Source organism: Physeter macrocephalus, chromosome 1 (assembly GCF_002837175.3).
Source record: "Physeter macrocephalus isolate SW-GA chromosome 1, ASM283717v5, whole genome shotgun sequence".
Taxonomy (NCBI): Eukaryota; Metazoa; Chordata; class Mammalia; order Artiodactyla; family Physeteridae; genus Physeter; species Physeter macrocephalus.
The window spans coordinates 36,561,369-36,581,960 of NC_041214.2; the positions used below are offsets into that span (position 1 = coordinate 36,561,369).

General features: G+C 43.5%; 1 protein-coding gene across 2 annotated transcripts in view; it reads left to right on the plus strand.

The window, feature by feature from the left end:
* The window catches only part of CPNE4 (copine 4), a 613,382-nt gene that overhangs the window by 390,134 nt on the left and 202,656 nt on the right, over nucleotides 1-20,592 (plus strand). For both annotated transcript variants that reach the window (XM_024115179.3, XM_055089937.1), the window contains exon 3: nucleotides 12,273-12,452. In XM_024115179.3, the coding sequence (XP_023970947.1) occupies nucleotides 12,273-12,452 (180 nt within the window). The remainder of the gene's footprint in view (nucleotides 1-12,272; nucleotides 12,453-20,592) is intronic.

The following is a 20,592-nucleotide window of genomic DNA, read 5'->3' on the forward strand; positions in this document are numbered from 1 at the left end:
TGGGCAGGTCCACGTCTGGTGGTGTGTTTTGGTGTTTCTGTAGCCTTATTATGATTTTAGAGAGCCTCTCTGCTAATGGATGGGGCTGTGTTCCTGTCTTGCTAGTTGTTTGGCATAGGGTGTCCAGCACTGTAGCTTGCTGGTCGATGAGTGAAGCTGGGTGTTGGTATTGAGATGGAAATCTCTGGGAGATTTTCGCCATTTGATATTACATGGAGCTGGGAGGTCTCTTGTGGACCAGTGTCCTGAAGTTTTTTCTCGCCCCTCAGAGACACAGCCCTGATGCCTGGCTGGAGCACCAAAAGCCTTTAATCCACATGGCTCAGAATAAAAGGGAGAAAAAATAGAAAGGAAAGGAAAGGAAAGGAAAGGAAGGAAGGAAGGAAGGAAGAAATGAAGGAAAAAGGAAGGAAGAAAGAAAGAAGATAAAGTAGGATAAAATAAAGTTATTAAAATAAAAAATAATTTTTAAGAAGAAAAATTTTATAAAGTAAAAAAAAAAAAAAGGGGATGGTCAGAACCCTAGGACAAATGGTGAAAGCAAAGCTATACAGACGAAATCTCACACAGAAGCATACACATACACACTCAGAAAAAGTGCAAAAGGGGAAAAAAAATAATATCTCTTGCCCCAAAGTCCACCTGCTCAATTTGGGATGATTCGTTGTCTATTCAGGTATTCCACAGATGCAGGGTACATCAAGTTGATTGTGGAGCTTTAATCGGCTGCTCCTGAGGCTGCCGGGAGAGATTTCCCTTTCTCCTCTTTGTTCGCACAGCTCCAGGGATTCAGCTTTGGATTAGGCCCTGCCTCTGCGTACAGGTCGCCTGAGGGCGTCTGTTCTTCGCTTAGACAGGACGGGGTTAAAGGAGCAGCTGACTTGGGGGCTGTGCCTCACTCAGGCCGGGGGAGGGAGGTCTACGGATGCGGGGCGAGCCTGCGGCGGCAGAGGCCAGCGTGACGTTGCACCAGCCTGAGTTGCGCCGTTCGTTCTCCCGGGGAAGCTGTCCCTGGATCCCGGGACCCTGGCAGTGGCGGGCTGCACAGGCTCCCGGGAGGGGAGGTGTGGAGAGTGGCCTGTGCTCGCACACAGGCTTCTTGGGGGTGAGCAGACAAGCCTCTCGGGCTGGTGAGTGCCGGTCGGCACTGATCCTCTGCGGGAATCTCTCTGCTTTGCCCTCCGTACCCTGTTGCTGCGCTCTCCTCCGTGGCTCTGAAGCTTCACCCCTCTTACCACCCGCAGTCTCCGCCCATGAAGGGGCTTCTAGTGTGTGGAAACCTTTCCTCCTTCACAGCTCCCTCCCACTGGTGCAGGTCCCGTCCCTATTCTTTGTCTCTGTTTATGCTTTTTTCTTTTGCCCTACCCAGGTACGTGGGGAGTTTCTTGCCTTCTGGGAGGTCTGAGGTCTTCTGCCAGCGTTCAGTGGGTGTTCTATAGGAGCAGTTCCACGTGTAGATGTATTTCTGATGTATCTGTGGGGAGGACGATGATCCCCGCGTCTTACTCTTCCGCCATCTTCTCCCGAGCCCCCATTTGGAGTCTTGAGTGTTGGGAAGGGCTCTGCTTGAAACCACTATATTCAGAGGGTACCTGAAGAGATGTGTCCTCTTCAAGAGAGATGGTCATGTCCCAGGAAAGAGCTTTAAGGGGAATCCCAAGTGGCCCCATCACTACAGCTGAGTGACCTTGGGCACATTAACCCCTTTGACCCTACATTTTCTCATGTATAAAATAGTGATAATGGGATGGTTTGTTGGGATGATTGAGTGGGACAGTACATGTGAAGTGGTTAGAACAATGCCTGGGGCATTTTAAGTGTTCAGTAAATGTTCCTTATGATCTACTACTGAACACAGTTGATGAATAGATGTTGAGGATAAGAGGAAGTTACCACATGAATAATATATGGATCACCAATTTTCAGACTCTTAAAAGACCATATAATTCATTCATCATGAGCCACCAGACCGGACACAATTTTGCCTGCCCTCGGGATTCTGAAGTCTCTTCCAGAAGAAATGTTAATGACACACGTAGAGATGTGTGGGCAAAGTTCAAGGGATCAGCAAGGGATGATGAGATGCTCTGGGAGTAGCAACAGTGGGAAGGTACCACTGGACTTGATGAGCAGGTGGAGATGGCAGTGTTACTGGAACCCAGTGAGAGCTGGAGGCTTGCAGGAAGGGTTACTAGGAGGGGACTGTGCGGGTGGGGGGGACATAGTCACTACCTAAAACAGCAGCATGGGGCCGGAAGGGAGCAAGCAAAACACACTGAGCTCTCTTTCTTCCCACTTTCTGATCTACTGATGCCTCCTATTGGCTGAAGAGGCAAGTTGGCAAAGAAACCCTAATAAAGCAATTCATGCAGCCAGTCTCCTGGGGAACAGAGCAGAACAGAAAGGTCTGCAGATGCAAAGGAGACTAATCACCACATTCACTAACTCTCATTTCACATATTGGGAATGTGGCAGTTAATGGAGTGCTCAGTTGGATAATCCATCAAGTAAATCAGCTCACAACTTAGTTATTTCCTTCAGTCTTCCTATCCTGTAACAAGATGAGCAACAGTCAAAATGGCAGCTCCCAAGGAAGAAGAAACTTGCCTACACACAGCCTGACCAGGAGGTGGGGATGTTCAGAGTAGATCACACTGTCCTTCTGGTCACCATGCACCTTGGGGCTGAACCATAGCAGCTGGTAATATAATATTCCTGGTCCTCAAGCTGAACTGCGCATTCGTTAAGATTTCTAAGCCACATAGTTTAAAAATCTTAGTCTGTTAAGGCTGCTATAACAAAATACTATAGACTGGGTGGTTTATAAACAGAAGAAATGTATTCCTCACAGTTCTGGAGGCTGGAAGTCCAAGATCAAGGCATCGGAAGATTCGGTGTCTGGTGAGAGCCTGCTTCCTGGTTAATAAACACTTAGCTGTCTTCTTGCTGTGTTCTCACATGGCAGAAGGGGCAAGAGGGCTCTCTGCAGTCTCTTTTATAAGGACACTAATCCCATTCGTGAGCACTCCACCCTCATGACTTAATCACCTTCCCAAAGCCCTACCTCCTAATACCATCACACTGGGGCTTAGGTTTCAACATAGGAATTTTGGACCATGGGAAGTAAGCCACACACACTGGACACTCATGTTGGGGAAGAGTAACACCTGAGGAGGATGCAGAGGTGCATACTTGAGACCCCTGCCAACAGGGCTGAGGAGGGCAACAAAGGAAGAAGAAGACCCAGGACCCATCCCTGTGGCCCTTGAGAACTCTCTGAAGGTACCTCTAGGTGATGCTCATTTCATTCACTTCTGAGCCCCACTCTTGGGCGAGGTGATGTGGCTCTGCTGTTTACTCTGAACAGCACAAGCCCGGGCTGAGTCCAGTGGTTAAAGGACTGTCTCACTCCAGGTCCTCCAGCAGGTTAATCCCCAGGGCTCCGTAAACAGAACCCAGCTTGCACAAGAGGCCCTGTTCCTTGACAGCCAGATGAAGTGCATAACAGAAAGATAAGGTGGGGTGGGGGTGGGGGTGGGGTGGTGGTCAATGGATTGACTTTTGTAACTCTGGATCACTCGTTCAATTTAATCTATAGAGCATTTGAAGATTTTGCCATGGGGTGGGTGAGGAGTACCTTTTCAGAGATGAATCTGGATGCTTCTTGAGAGAGGTAGAATGATGTGTAGTTTACTAGGACTGCCGTAAGAAACTACCACAGACTGGGGGCTTAAATGACAGAATTTTATTGTCTCACAGTTCTGGAGGCTAGAAGTCCAAGGTCAAGGCGTTGCCAGGTTTTGCTCCTTCTGAGGGCACTTGGGAGAATCTGTTCCACACCTCTCTTCTGGCTTCTGGTGGTTTTCTGGTCATCTTTGGTGTCTCATGGGTTGTAAGTGCATCAGTCCAATCTCTTCCTTCATGTCCAAATAGCATCTCCCTGTGTGCATGTCTGTGTCCAATATCCCCTATTTACAGAACACCAGTCATATCAGATCAGGGATCCACCTCACTCTAGTATGACTTCATCCTTACTTCTACCTTCTGTAAGAGCTGTATCTCCAAATAATATCACATTCTGATATACTCAACTTATGAACTTTGAGGGACATAATTCAACCCATAATAAATCATAAAGTAGAAAGAGCATATATTTTGAAATTGGAGAGACTGAGTTTGATCCTTTCTTTTGCCACTGCTTTTCTGATGCAGTTTTATTTTATCATTTGCAAAATAAGGATGATATATTTAATAGACTTTTTGGTAAAATGGTAAGTCATTGGTAAACTGAAGTACTATTTTATATATCACCAGTTAACAAAAATATACTTTCAGTTAAACAATGACATGTCATCAATTATAACATGCATCCCAATTTTAAAAATGTCACATTGTGAAAGAAAGTTTGTTTTAAAGTTAATGAAGATAAGGACTGAAAATAACATGTAAAACACCTTCTACAAGAACGTAAGAAGGTGAATGATAAAGGAACATCATTTTTTCTCTCACTCCTTTCTTCGCCTGTGCAGAAAAGTTACCATCATCATTGGTCACCACTCAAGTTGCCATTCATTTCCAGGAGAAATTTAAATAATTTACTAGGCAAGCGTAAAAATTCCTAAGGAGGTGACTTCGGTGAAGTGTGTTATTCATAACACAACTATTATGATTGCTTCAAGTAGGGATGTCTTCTGGAATTTCTCTCTTAAGGATCCCACTCTTTATTCCTATCTTGGCTAGTAAGTCCACTCATATGCATAGTCTGAGACCCAAAGACCCTTGGAGAAGTTTCTCTATTTGTTTAGCTGGGATTGAATGTGGATTGGACAAATAGGAGACACCACTAACTTTGAAGAGTGTTCAGTTCTGTGTTGATTAGGACTAACCTCCACATTGTAGGATATTTAGCATTTAGGGTGTCACCCCATCATTGTGACAACCCCAGACGCCCCTACACATTTCCACATGTTCCCGAGGAAAGTGAGTATTGCCCCCATTGAGGACCACATGTGTCCAGGTGAGAGATCAGCTTCAGCCCAGGATGTTATGATAAGAGAAGGAGAAGCAAACGTTGCTGAATACTCAGGCATATTTTCACCCTTTGGACCTGGTGAGCAGGAACCAGCTGTGAGACACACCAGTCAGGCAGCCAGAAATGATGCAAGCATGAAGACATAGCACAAAAATGGCATCAGGAAACTCAGGTTCCCACAGGTGACTTCTTTTTACATAACGAGCAAAATGTTACAGTGTTAGTTCTATTCAAGTAGAGAATCCACTTACAATGAAAATAAAAGCCATATTTCACTGGCATCAACCTCTCTCCTCCTGTTGAGTGATTTTAAGACCAGCGACTTGTTTGTTGCAGCTGTAGGGCAAACCTGCCAACCCCATGGCCAGGCATTTGAAATCAGCAGCCACAAGCAGCTGAAATTGAATAATGCTAATCCTGGTGACTCAGTGACTTATTATCTAAATTTTATGTGGTTTAATATGTCCCTTTGGAAGTTACATGGTTTGAAAAATTGTCTGTAATCAATCCTTTATTTTTGATCATAACGTTATCCATTATTTATTCAGGGAAAATTAGTTTCTCCTCACCCTCACTAAATAAATATTGAGGAAATAGTTAAAGAATATCAGTTTAAAATAATATCTAATTATATGCCTCCCCTGGGAGCCTTCACGTCTCTCTCTGGCACATGATGTCACTCTTCGCCAGCCTTGTTATCCTTGGGACAGGGACCTGTACTTCTCTAGGAAAGCTTAGATCATTCAGGGACTGACATCAGTTTTGGCTCCTGACTTTACCTTCTCCCCCACTTCTCCATCACATTGTTTAGTGCTCACCTCCCAATCACCTCACCTCCTTTTCCTATGTCAGTCCCAGCCCTTGGGAGCCTCTGGGAACAGATGGCCATTCTGTGCATAGTCTTGAACTCTTTTTGATGACACACTGACCTTGTCCCCTACACAGTTCAATCTCCGTGGGCAGTGTTCAAGGCCCCCATTGTATCTCTAATATGCCCAGTGGACAAACCAGATCTCCAGAGACACAACTACAGCCTCATTCACTGAATTTCCCCCAACAGTTCCATATCTTATGCCTGTTGTCTGGTTTGTGCATTACTTTGAGCAAGAGGATTTAGGTGAAAAAGCTTCAAATTTGCATGGCTATATAGCATAAAGATGAAAAATCCTACCTCTTGCAAGCTGTATGATATTGGGAAAGTTATAGGGTCTCTCTACCTCCCAGTAAAGGGAGTAATAATAGTACCTACCTCACAGCGTTGTCATAAGGATGGAAAGAGAGTGCCTGTCAGAAGATTTGACCATACACGTACCAAAGAAGACAGATGGCAAATAAGCACGTGAAAAGATGCTCCTCATCATTAGTTATTAGGAAAACATAAATTAAAACCACAATGAGATACCACTACACACCTATTAGAATTTTAAAAGTTAAACATATACCTATTTCACTCCTGGAGAAAAGAAATATATGTCCATACAAATGCTCGTACATGAATATTCATGGCAGCTTTTTGTGTAACAGCCAAACTGGAAACAGTCCATCAATGAAATATTACTCAGAAATAAAAAAAGATGAACTGTTAATGCACAAACAATGAATAAATCTCAAAATAATTACACTGAATGAAAGAATAAAGACAAAAAGACTACATAGCGTGTACAATTAATTTATATATCATTACAGAGGATACAAACTGATTATGGTGACAGAGAACAGACCGGTAGTTGCTTGGGAACAAGGGCAGGAAGAGGTGAGAGGAAGAATTAAAAAGGGGCATAAGGAAACCGTAGGGGATAATGGGTGCCTTTACTTGATTGTGGGGATGGTTTCACAAGTCTATACACATACCAAAACTTACTGAATGGTACACTTTAAATAGATGTGGTTTATTTTATGTAAATTATACTTCAATAATGCATTTTTAAAAGTGAGTAACTGTGACACACCAGGCCTTCCATAAGCATTAACTATTATGAACTTTACTGTTCTACTGAAAAATGTTTTAGATGAAATTCTTTAAAAGAGCATCTCATCCAAAGCAATATTCAATGATTGATTCTATCATCATCATATCATAACCCAGCTGCGTTTTTTCTTTCTGTCTAGGGATGCTCATGAAGAAACATGAATTAAGAAAAAATAGTGCAGACTTTGAGGTCAAAAAGCCTGAGCTCACTGCCCACTCTGTCATCCAGTACTTTGTACTGACATCTGACCTTGATTTTACTCATATATAAAATAGTATAAAGCTACATCACATGATTGCTATAAGAACCAAATAAAAAAATGTGTGTGAGTATGTTCTGCAAACCATAAGCAACACTGGGGTATCAGTCATTACAACTGTAGAGGAGAGAAGTGTTGACAGTTTTGCAGACTGGGTAACAGAAAGAAAGCAAGATTTTTAAAACCTTGGCCAAAAAACAAACCTCACACAAGAGCAAGAGCTAGACCCTCCATCTCTTCAGTTCCTTTACTCTGATATTCCCACATTCGAATTGCCTAGAACACCTTTAAAAATACAGATTTTGGGGATTCCCTTACTCCTATTGAATCAGAACCTGGAGTATAGGGATCAGGAATCTCAGTGTTAAGGAAAGCTGCCCCATTGATTCTTTTTTTATTATTATTAATTTGTATTGGAGTATGGTTGCTTTACAATGTTGTGTTAGCCTCCACTGCACAACAAAATGAATCAGCCATACACATACAGATAATCCCCTCCCTTTTAGACTTCCCTCCCATTTAGGTTACCACAGTGCATTAAATAGAGTTCCCTGTGTTATACAATATGTTTCCATCAGTTGTCTATTTTATACATAGTATCAATAATGTATATGTGTCAATGGAATATTACTCAGCCATAAAAAGAAATGAAATTGAGTTATTTGTAGTGAGATGGATGGACCTATAGTCTGTCATACAGAGTGAAGTAAGTCAGAAAGAGAAAAACAAATACCATATGCTAACACATATATATAGAATCTAAAAAAAAAAAGGTTCTGAAGCACCTAGGGGCAGGACAGCAATAAAGACGCAGATGTAGAGAATGGACTTGAGGATATGGGGAGAGGGAAGGGTAAGCTGGGACAAAGTGAGAGAGTGGCATGGACTTATATATACTACCAAATGTAAAATAGATAGCTAGTGAGAAGCAGCCACATAGCACAGGGAGATCAGCTCAGTGCTCTGTGACCACCTAGAGGGTGGGATAGGGAAGGTGGGAGGGAGACCCAAGAGGGAGGAGATATAGGGATATATGTATATGTATAGCTGATTCACTTTGTTATAAAGCAGAAATTAACACACCATTGTAAAGCAATTATACTCCAATAAAGATTTTTTTTTAAATGCAAAAAGAAAGAATTTTTTTAAATGGCTACACAAATAAAGAAAGAAAGAAATAATGTACATGTGTCAATCCTAGTTTCCCAATTCTTCACACCCCACCCCTTTCCACCTTGGTATCCATACATTTGCTGTCTACATCTGTGTCTCTATTTCTGCTTTGCAAATAAGATCATCTATACCATTTTCTAGATTCCACATATATGTGTTATTATACGATATTTGCTTTTCTCTTTCTGACTTACTTCACTCTGTATGACACTCTCTAGGTCCATCCATGTCTCTACAAATGACCCAATTTCATTCCTTTTTATGACTGTGAGCCAGCAATCCCACTACTGGACATATACCCAGAGAAAACCATAATTCAAAAAAACGCACCCCAATCTTCATAGCAGCACTATTTACAGTAGCCAAGTCATGGAAGCAACCTAAATGTCCATCAACAGATGAATGGATAAAGAAGATGTGGTACATATATACAGTGGAATATTACTATTGCCCCATGATTCTGATGCAACCAGCAGCACCAGTCAACGGCTGGTCCTTTGGAAACAACTGCCTTGACCTTGACACCTTTTAATGAGAAACACCAGCCGTCCTAGTCTCTATTGCTCAGGTTAAACCTGTCTTCAGTCTCCAGAAAAGAATGCATCTCCCATAGTGGATGGGAATGCAGAATGTTTTGAAACATCTGCGAGTGTTACGAGCATTTCCCCATCACCATTCTCCTCCTAGTCCTGAGCATCCATACTCAAGCGTCTCAATGGCCCTGAGATTATCCTTGGAATTATCTATCTTGGTAATGCAAATGTTTGTTACTTAACTTCTTTCCAAGCCAATCCTCTCCCTCACAAAACCAAGTCATTCAGTGATGTTTTGAATGGTCCATCTGAGGTGTGGTGTGATGTCTATGTGGAATGAGCATTTGAAAATCAAGAAGTGAGAAGAAAATCAGCAGGATTGATGCACATCAGCCATTTGCGCCCTTTGGGGTGGTTAAAGCAGAGAAACAAAGACTAGAGTTTCCATCTTCTGTCTCTTATCATCTAAACCTGGCTAGGACTCTGTTCTTCTAGTCCTGAGGAAATAACCTTTTCTGTGTCTTGAGAATTCACCTATAAGTTACTTCTTGGGGATTGTTTCAAAATCTTCTACCAAAAGGCACCACATGAATATAATTAATTCTCTTATCATATGGCTGATGATGCTATGAATTTGGACCAAGTGTTGCAAAAATTCCTCTAGAAGTCAGGCGGGGGAATTCATTGAGGGTGAAGAGCTTGGAGAATGGAGAATGAATGCCCATCTGAATGGGGAAGCCCCCAGTTGTTGCCATGCATGAATGTAGCCCCAGGTTGCCAGATAATCTGATTTTTTTCCCAAAGGGAGGGCAATAGAAATAGCGCCTCTTTTCTGTTGGCAAATTAAGAGAAAACTACATTTAAGTAGGACAAATAAAACACCTCTAGGTCAGTGTGAACTGCAGACTACCAGTTTGTGACCTCTGATTTTTTACTATTACTCAAAACCATAATCTCTTAATAAACTGAAAAAAACTATGCCAATACATTAAATCCTTGTACCCACACAGTTAACCAATAATATATGCAATCCTGCTCCCCACCCCCAGAATGAACATTTTAAAGGATATAAAATTCAGCTCAAATAGAAGCTGAGTCTTCACGGGAAGAGTCAAATAACCATTGGTCTGTACAGTAGCTTGTTGTCAACTGCTAATCAGCAGTGGGTTGGGGTGTGGTTTTTCTGTCTCTTACACAGGGACATAAAAGGACCATATTCTCTGCCTCACAACCTGGATCATTCATGCCACCAGGAATAGCGGATGGTGTTCCTTACAGAGTAACCCTCTCTCACACAGGGCCCTGCATAGGAAGGGACAGGGACAGGGACCAAGCCCTGAGCTCAAGAGTGTATCCAATTTTCTTTGTTGGATAACATGTACACACATGATATTGTCAAAAATGTTTTCCCTCATTTTATTGAGAAACTTTCCTTGTACTCTAATGAAAGTGGGGAGATGTTTTTCACAGTTTGTGCTAATGAATGACTCTTGGGAAGTATCCAATAAACTGTCGACTGAAAAAAATTGCACAGCCTAAAAGTTGAGAATTATGTTTTATTCAGAGGACATTCTGAGCACTTCAAGCTTGGGAGACAGCCTCTCAAATAACCCTGAGAGACTGCTCCCAAGAAGCAAGGTGGGGAGCCAGGATATATAGGAGTTTTTGCAACAAAGACCAGGTAGTGGGAACATCAAAAGATTACTCTTAATTAAAGAAAACCATATATCTCAAGTTAATGAAATTTAGTGCCTTTCTATGTATGGGAAGATGCAAGAGTCTGGGCTCACTGAAATCATTCCTTTGATATGCACCTCAGCTACCTGGGGCCAGTATCCTGCTTCTCTCCATCCTGAGCCCCCTCAGGGTGCCCCGTGAGGGTGGCTGCATTGGCTGAGGTCTTGGCAGCCGGCAGCCCATTTGTCTCCATCCTGAGTTCCCTCAGGGCTCACCATCAGGGTAGCTATAATGTGATGGCTTGGTGGCTGCAGCATCCTTTGTTTACTGATATCACAGGCAATATTTTTCATTCACAAAATGATGTTTCTATTTGAAAGCTGACAGTTCATGTAGGCTCCAATTGACCTATAAAATATGAGTGATGGATATCTCCCGTTGAGAAATACTGTAGGATCTTGGGTTATCTGTAACTTGGTCCTCTAAGGCTTCACAGAATATAAATGGTGTTGAGTATTCTTACTTGGGACAGACGTGGAAGAGAAGAACTTTAGTGGTGGGGGTACGAGCAGAAAGCAGACGGCATACCCAGAGTTTCACTCAAAGGGCTAAACTCTTCACACAGGGACTCTTTGCATGTGCCTGGGCAGGCGTAAGGGAGCTGACAAAGGACAGCGTGGCAGCAGCAGAAAGCCATTACCACCCCTCTGTCTGAGGGTCAGGGTTGTGTCACCAGATCCTGACGGCAGCTCCCTCTTGGATGGGAGTCCCTAGCAGACTTGTGTGTGTAGAGGGGTGGAGACACTGCCCATGTCCTTCTGATCTCCTGCCAAGTCTCCCCTCTGGCTGCCTCCACCCAGAGCCCAGAGGTCAAGGGAGCCCAGGAAAGTCAGTCCATAAAAGTCAGCCTCCAGGGGCACAGAGTGTGGCAGAAAGTGAGAGAGAAATGGAGAGTTATTATCACAGAAGGCCTGGGAAATCTTCGCTCCTGGAACATTAGAGCACAAAGGGACTTTTCATCCTCCAATCCTCTAACCCTCACTGGTTGATGAGGAAACTAAGGCCCGGGGGACTGAAATGACTGAGTCAACATGTGTAAACCCAGCAAAAGGCACACTTGAGACCACAGGCAGTTATCTTCATATCCCTTCTCTTGCCTTTCCCCTTCAGTATGCTGGGATTCATGAACTATGACACTCATACTAGAGTAGGTTGGCTAAAATGGGGCTTCTACATGGTCATTTGCCCTGACTGTGCCCCTCAGACTTCAGGAATTGAATACAGATTTCTTTTCTCCTGAACCCAAACGTGCCCTCATACTCTTTCTCATCCTGAGGCTCCAGGCAGCCCCTAATAATCAATCCATCTTGTTGCCCTGTTACTTAACAATAAAAGGTGCTCTAAACCCTTAAATACAAAGCTCAGATTATTCTATGATTTTCTTCCTTGAAACATGGCTTATTCTCTGAAGATGCATCCTTGAAGACATCCAAACTGCTCACCCTGTTGACTTGGTGGAGGGCATTGACAGTTTGGAAGGAGACAGAGCACTGTAAGATGAATCCTTATGAAGGATAATGATACAAAGCCCTGATCCCTGATGGGTTTTCTCTTTCTCTCTTCTGCAGGTTGACAGAACAGAGGTGATTCGCACCTGCATCAACCCAGTGTATTCAAAACTGTTTACCGTGGACTTTTATTTTGAGGAGGTGCAGCGCCTGCGGTTTGAGGTTCACGACATCAGCAGCAACCACGATGAGCTGAAGGAGGCTGACTTCTTGGGCGGCATGGAGTGCACACTTGGCCAGGTGAGTCCACGGTGCCCTTCCTCCTTTTTTGTCTTCTGAGGGCCTTTCTCCCTCCTTTTGTCCTCTCTCCTCTCATTCAACCCTTGCTTTCTTTCTGCTGTTGATTTTATTTTCTTTAACATGCAGCATTTGGTGATGTTCCAGCACTGCCATGTCCATTATAGTCAACATTATACTTACATCTGGATGATGCTGCAAATATATCAAGTGTTACTTATCTTGCAAAGTTAATCATTTTTGTTTTCTGAATTCCTTCATTCTGTCAGTCATTTATTTAACAACTATTTATGGAGTGCCTGCTCTGCTCCGGTTGAGTGTTTGCTATAGCCTTATCCTGATACATCATAACCTTCCATCTCCCAACTCAACTATGGGAACCACCACACAGGGAGTATCCCTGCGTCATGTGTATTCCAAGCCTCTGGTGCCAAAAATAGCCCAAGAGAGGGCTAAATAGATATTTGGTGAATGAATAAATGCTTTACTTAATCCTCACAACAGTGATGGGAAATAAACATCATTATTATATCCATTTGTCGGTGAGAAACGAAGACTTAGAGAGGTAAGTGATTTGCCTGAGGTCCTGCACTAACGAGGGCAGAGTTACAACCAGGTGAACCTCACTCCACACCCCATCATCTTGCCTTTATTATACCTTTCCTTTTTCCCTTCCCTTACTGCTGTACCCAGAACTTGAGTAGGTGCTGAGGAGAAATCTAAATGAAGAAATAGTTCCTGTGCCCAAGACTAATTGAAGAAGGCACAGTATATGCCCCTCAGATAGAGCCATTCATGATGCCCTCTAAACCATCATGAGACAACATATCCTGGGCTCTGTACATAGGGTTGTGGGCCTGCAGGGAAGGGAGAGCTTTCTGCTGGGGAGAATCAGAGAAAGCATTGCGGAGCCAAACTTTGAAAAAATATGGTCCGGGAATTGAAGAAGAAGGAGGAGGGAAGTCTTTCAGGCAAAAAAGCAACATAAAGCATAGAGGTCAGAGTAACCATGCAGGGCTAAAGGGTGGGAGGACCAGCCAGTCTTAATCAGGGTCAGATGCTGATATACTAGGAAACCAGTGCAGCTTAAAATTCAGAGCCTCTCTCTTGTGTGGACCCTTCCAAAGCTCTGTGTCACGTTTTTATTTGTAGTTTTGTACTTTTTTCACAAAGATGGATTCCAAATTATATAAACCTCACAAAACCTGAATTAATCCCATGCAGAGGTAAGGGTCTTGTTTAGGGATTAGTAAGAAAGAGCTGCCTGGCAGAGAGATGGCAAGCATGCATGTTTGTTTGCTGTTTTCATTCTGCCTCATGCCACTTGTCACTAAAGGAAATTTCTCCCATGTGAGCACTGACAAAATAGACAAGTCCTCAGTTAGCCTTTTCCGGCAAATATAGTGATTGATTTCATAAGATTGTTCCTTGCTCCTTCAGTAAAAGCCAAAAGGCTACTGCGGAAGTAGAGCTGAGGGTAGTCAGACAGAGAACCTGGGATGTTCTCCCTCATATATTATATGATGGTCATTATATGTCTCTCTCGTGGCTTTTGGAAAGAGTCGAGAGCAGATAGTTCTAGAGTCTTGCCAGGTAGTGTCCGATAAGTAGGCATTGAATGAATGAATGAACAAAAGAATAGTGGATTTGAGATGGAATTCTGCAGTGTATAAATAAAATTAAAAGGTGACTAAAATGGCAGTTTTATAGATATAAAGGAACCATTCTAAGATTCTCCCTTAGACAATGGGCATCCCTTCTATGTATAAAAGTTATATTCTGTCACAAGAAATAAATGTAGATCCATTAAGTGTCATATAAATAAAATATCTTTTATCTAAAGCTTTCATAAATTTTTCTGTGTGAATGACCCTCAAACTTACATCTTTCATAAGATTCATCTTCCCATATCCAGCCAGTCCTTGACCCTCTACTTTGTGCCAGGCAGTGTGCCAGGAGCCAACGATAGAGTGAGAGGCCAGAAGCATTGTCCTTGCCCTCAAGCAGCTCACAATCTAGTTGGGGATAAAGATGTAAAAAAAATAATTACACAAACAACTAATTAAATCACAACCATTCTTAAGGAGAAGTACAGAAGAGGAGAGCAAACAATGAGAGGATGGCCTTAGGTGGACAAGGGCTCAAACAAGGCTTCCAGAGGGAAGTGACATTTCCACTGAAACTGGAAGGGAGCGTGTGCCTGAGCAGGGAGAGGAAACACATTCTGAGCAGATGGGAGCGCTGTGTACACAGTCTCTGGATTCAGGAAGGAGTTTGGCATATGGTATCTTCATGTGGACTTCCCAAGAAGCCGACTCTGAGATAGGAAGTCAAAGGAGGTGTAGGAAGCACCACGGTGGAGTGGAGAAGTTAGGCAGGAAGAGGAGAGCAGCCTGGGAGGTTGTGTTGTCCAGCCAGCTACTAGACATGGGTAGCTGGGATGTAACTGGGCTACAACATTCTGGAGGCCAGTGCAGAGCAAACACCACGGAGTGATCCTACCCTCGGGATGAGGGAACTGGAGCTTTTACACATGTGGGAGTGTATATGCTCTCAACAGTCATTGAGGGCTGTTCCCAGTGTGGAAATAGTAATCCCCTAGCATTTTTGGCTTATTGCATGGGTGGGAAAGACCAGAAGAAGTTTTCAAGCAAAGAAACACAAGTGCTAGTGGTCAGAAGTCAGTGCTGTGCACTCAGGTCATAGGGCCTGGGGATAAGAGCAGGTCACTGACAGCATCTGCTATATAGACTCTGGTTGTCCCCCACCCAGGAGCCAATCTCCTCCCTCTTTCAGCTGTCAGACCCTGATCATTTTCAGACCATTTTCCACCATGCGGCCATGTAGAAAATAGCTCTATCCCTAGCTCAAAAAGTGAATCCTGAGGAATCTCCACCAGTCATATGAATCCCATCCGCCTTTGCCAGACATTGGTTTAGGGGTGGGCTTGTGAGCAGTTCTAACCAATAAGACATAAGAATTTTTCTTGGAAAGGTTTCCTAGCCTTAGAAAAAGAGACACACATAAAGATTCCTGGAACCACCGCAGTTGTCTTGCAGGAGACTGTGAATGAGAGCAGCCCTTGGGGAGGTCAGAGCCAAGAGATATGGCAGGACAGGCCTGACACCCCGTACCTGGAGCCCACCTACCTGTGGACTCCTCATTAGGAGGGAGTAAGGTGTCCTGCCATCAAAGCCCTTTGGGGTGAGGTTTCCCATTACTGGAGTGTAAAGCATCAGGGTTGATATGGAGTAATGAGGAACTAAGAGATGGTCAGAAGGCCTGGAGTGGAGGGAACAGAGAAACTGAGGGGTGCATTGGCATAATTGTCTTAATCTCTCAAGATGAGGAATATGTAGACATGAGCACTGAGGGTGAATTACCAATAGTCCTTCCTAAGTATATTTTGATGCTTTTGAAAGGGCTTTCAAACTGATCATTTCACCTGGCTTTTTTTTTAATTTATTTTTTTGAAGTATAGCTGATTTATAATGTTGTGTTAATTTCTGCTGTACAGCAAAGTGACTCAATTATACATATATACATTTTTTCATATTCTTTTCCATTATAGTTTATCACAGGATATTGAATATAGTTCCCTGTGATATACAGTAGGACCTTGTTGTTTATCCATCTCACATATGCTAGTTTGCATCTGTTAATTTCAAACTCCCATTTCACTTGACTTTCCTGATGACACTGGGAGGACAGGTGTCATTATCCACATTTCATAGTAAAATACCTGAGAAACAGAAATATTCAATGCCTTGACAGAGCCAAGACAGAAGTCAAGAGTTCTTGATCTTTAATTCAGAGCTCTTTCTTCCGCCATTATTTAGGAAAAGATAATGTGGGGATGCCCCCTATTGTGAGAAATTTTTTTGACATTGTGGCTTAGCGGGGGAAAAAGACATGAGCAGCAAGTCAGCAATGCTTCCTGAGCCACACTACTTCACCCCCAGGTGACTTGCTGGCCTTACTGGGTATCCTGCATGTACTTAAACAACCACCCTCTCATAGTATAGGCCATGTGACTGGTGCCATTGACCTTTCACACACTTTGGGGCGCCACTCATTGGCTTAAATCAATCAGGATGTCTTAATTTTGTGGCAACAGTGATTGATTCAAGGAAGGTATGTAACTAATTGGGTATAATGAGATATATATATTTATATATATAAATATATATATATATTTATATATATAATATAATTTTCTGGAGCCTTCTGGGAAAGAAAGGGTAGGGCTGTGAGGTTGAAATGGACCCTACAAGAGAAGAATGTGGAGCTACTCCAGAAAAAGAGAGAAATTGAGTGATGTTCTTTACACTCTAGAGTCTTGTCTGAAGCCAGCCTGTCCTGGGAATTTCAGCCAATAGCTTCCCTTTGGACTTCCCTGGTGGTCCAGTGGTTAAGAATCTGTCTTGCCATGCAGGGGATTCCAGTTTGATCCCTGGTCAGGGAACTAAGATCCCACATGCCTTGGGGCAACTAAGCCTGTGTGCCGCAACTACTGAGCCCACATGCCACAACTAAGACATGACACAGCCAAAAATAAATTAATTAATTACTTTTTAAAAATAGCTTCCCTTTGCTGTTTAAACCACTATAGGCTAATTCTTTTTGCTACTTGTAACATGAAGTCTAACTGATTGAGTCATACTCCATAGAAGCCCTTTCCCAGACCATAGAGACCTCTTTAAATTCCAAGCTCCTGTAACTCATCTCCATTTCATTCATGCAGCTCATTCTACATTGCCTTGAGAAGTTCCTTTTTATCAGTTCATTAAAATAATTTCTCTATATAATTAGCACTTATTTTTATATTTATCTGGTCCCCAGATTACAAGTTTCTGAAACCAGAGGCCACATTCAGCACTTCTTTTTGTCTAAGGCAACGTCATGCTTTATATATCACACATGCTCAAGTCAAATTTATTGATTAGTTAATTTTGAAAATTTCAGATCAGTATGAACTTTTATTCTGACATGATGTTTCATTCTTTCATTTATTCATTTTTTCAACAAGCATTTAATGAGTGCCCCGGGTACAGCAAATACTGTGCTAGGGGCTAGAGGCACAAAGATGAAAAAGAAAGGGACCCTGCACCGGAAGAGCTTATAATTAGCTGAGAGACACAGACCAGTAAATAAATCATCAAAATGCATATTACTAAGTGCTATAATGAGTTGTGTTCCAAGGGCTATGGTGGAAAGACTTGCCTCTGCCTAGAGTTAAGCATTGAGGGGGTCTCATAAGAAAAGTGTCTCACTCTGGACCTGAATCTCAAACAATGGTTAGGGATTCACCAGCACAGAGAAGAAATGACTCTCCAGGCAAAATGACTGGTACACACCAAGGCACAGCAGCATGAGAACGTTAGAGAACTCTAAGTAACCCAGCATGGAGGGATGGGCAAGTGAGTTGGGAAAGGGATAAACGAGGCTAGGCAGGAGAGGGGGAGCTGACCCTGTGCTTTTATGAACCTTTCACTAAAGTTTGGAGAGCTCAGACTTGATGCACTGAAGGCCCTCAGGGGCTTTAACAAGGGCAGGTCCAAGACTGGATGTGTGTATTGGAAAGATCACTTGGGCATTCCTGTAAATGGTGGATGGGTGAGGAGGGATGTGGAGGTAGGGAAACCAGTTAGGAGGTTGTTAAAATAATAGAAAAGAGCTGAGGAGGGCAGTGGTGAGGAAAGTTGAGAAGAGGAGACGCAGAGGGGAGTTTGTTCAAGAGCACAACCATAAGTCTTAGAGACTGGGTGTGGGATGAGAGGTGCACTGGCATCTGGCTTAGGTTACTGGAGGAGTGACTTGGCTGTCTTGGAGGGGAATTGGACTGAGGAGTGGGATGGGGAGTAGGATGTAATGCTGATGCCTTAAGCTCAGGATGTCTGTGAAGAGCCCAGAGGAGACTGCCACTTGGTGTCTTGACCACGTGGATCTGAAGATGACACAGATTCGGGAGCTGACTCCCTATAGATAGTAGTTGGTAGCAGGAAAGTGATGAGATCTCTCAAAGAGGCTGTTTTATTTTTGCTTTTGGAAGAAAATTCATTGAACTGTCCACATATGAAAAACTCATAAAGGGTTTTTTTTTAAAAAATTGTTGAGTATGTAAGAACATTTCATTTTCTTAGGTGCAAGTGTGAACTTGATGTCTTGAAATCAAAAGTCTTTTCTATGTGTAGAGTAACACACAGACAAATGAGGTTGTCATGAGAGCTCTGTGAAGTGGGGCAGACTTCTTCACTCCATAGTTTGACAAGTTGTGACCCTTTGGCGAGGATGGAAGTTTTTCTTGTTTTTTTCAAATTTTTCTCGCTACTATGATCAAGCAAAAAAAAAAAATCATTTTTCTTCTTCATAACTTCAGCAATGAGAGAAGATTCCTTTTCCTTGCACTGTTCAGTTGGGCAGGGGATGGTGGACGTGGGAGCTGTAGGAATAGCATGGTCGGGTCCGAGGGGCTGTTTCATGATGCTACACCATGAAGCTGGGTGGACTAGGGTCATATCCCAGCTCAGCCGTGCTCAGGTATATATCCGGAGGCAAATTCCTGCAGCTACTTAAACCTCAGTCTCTTCATTTGCAAAATGGATATAATAATGCTGGCCTCAAGAAATAATGTGACGGGGGAGGAGCCTCAAGATGGCGGAAGAGTAAGACCCAGAAATCACCTTCCTCCCCACAAATACATCAGAAATACATCTACATGTAGAACAACTCCTACAGAACACCTACTGAACACTGGCAGAAGACCTCAGACCTCCCAAAAGGCAAGAAACTCCCCCATGTACCTGGGTAGGGCAAAAAAAAAAAAAAAGAAAAGAAAAAACAGAGGCAAAAGAATAGGGATGGACCTGCACCAGTGGGAGGGAGCTGTGAAAGAGGAAAGGTTTCCACACACTAGAAGCTCCTTTGCGGGCGGAGACTGCGGGTGGCAGAAGGGGGGAGCTCCAGAGCCATGCAGGAGGGCACAGCAACAGGGGTGCGGAGGGCAAAGCGGAGAGATTGTCACACAGAAGATCGGTGCCGACCAGCACTCACCAGCCCGAGAGGCTTGTCTGCTCACCCGCCGGGATGGGCGGAGGCTGGGAGCTGAGGCTCGGGCTTCCGTCGGATCCCAGGGAGAGGACTGGGGTTGGTGGCGTGAACACAGCCTGAAGGGGGCTTAGTGTGCCACAGCTAGCAGGGAGGGAGTCTGGGAAAAAGTCTGGAGCTGCCGAAGAGACAAGAGACTTTTTCTTGCCTCTTAGTTTCCTGGTGCGCGAGGAGAGGGGATTAAGAGTGCAGCTTAAACGAGCTCCAGAGACGGACGTGAGTCACGGCTATCAGCGCGGACCCCAGAGATGGGCATGAGAATCTAAGACTGCAGCTGCAGCCTCCAAGAAGCCTGTGAGCAAGCACAGGTCACTGTCCACACCTCCTCTCCCTGGAGCCTGTGCAGCCCGCCACTGCCAGGGTCCTGTGATCCAGGGACAACTTCCCCGGGAGAACGAACGGCGCCCCTCAGGCTGTTACAATGTCATGCCGGCCTCTGCTGCCGAGCCTCGCCTCACATCCGTACCCATCCGTCCCCCCAGCCTGAGTGAGCCAGAGCCCCCAAATCAGCTGCTCCTTTAACCCCATCCTGTCTGAGGGAAAAACAGACACCCTCAGGCTACCTATACACAGAGCGAGTCCAAATTCAAAGCTGAACCCCGGGAGCACTGCGAAGAAAAAAGAGAAAGGGAAATTTCTCCCAGCAGCCTCCTGAGCAGTGGATTAAATCTCCACAGTCAACTTCATGTACACTGCATCTGTGGAATACCTGAATAGACAAAGAATCATCCCAAAGTGAGGAGGTGGACTTTGAAAGCAACGATATATATATTTTTCCCCTTTTTCTCTTTTTCTGAGTGTGTATGCGTCTGCGTCTGTGTGTGATTTTGTCTGTATAGCTTTGCTTTCACCATTTGTTCTAGGGTTCTGTCTGTCCTTTTTTTTTTACTTAAAAAAATTTCTTTTCTTAATAATTAGCTTTTATTTTAATGACTTATTTTATTTTTTCCCTTTCTTTCTTTCTTTCTTTCTTTCTTTCTCTCTCTCTCTCTCTTTCTTTCTTTCTTTCTTTCTTTCTTTCTTTCTTTCTTTCTTT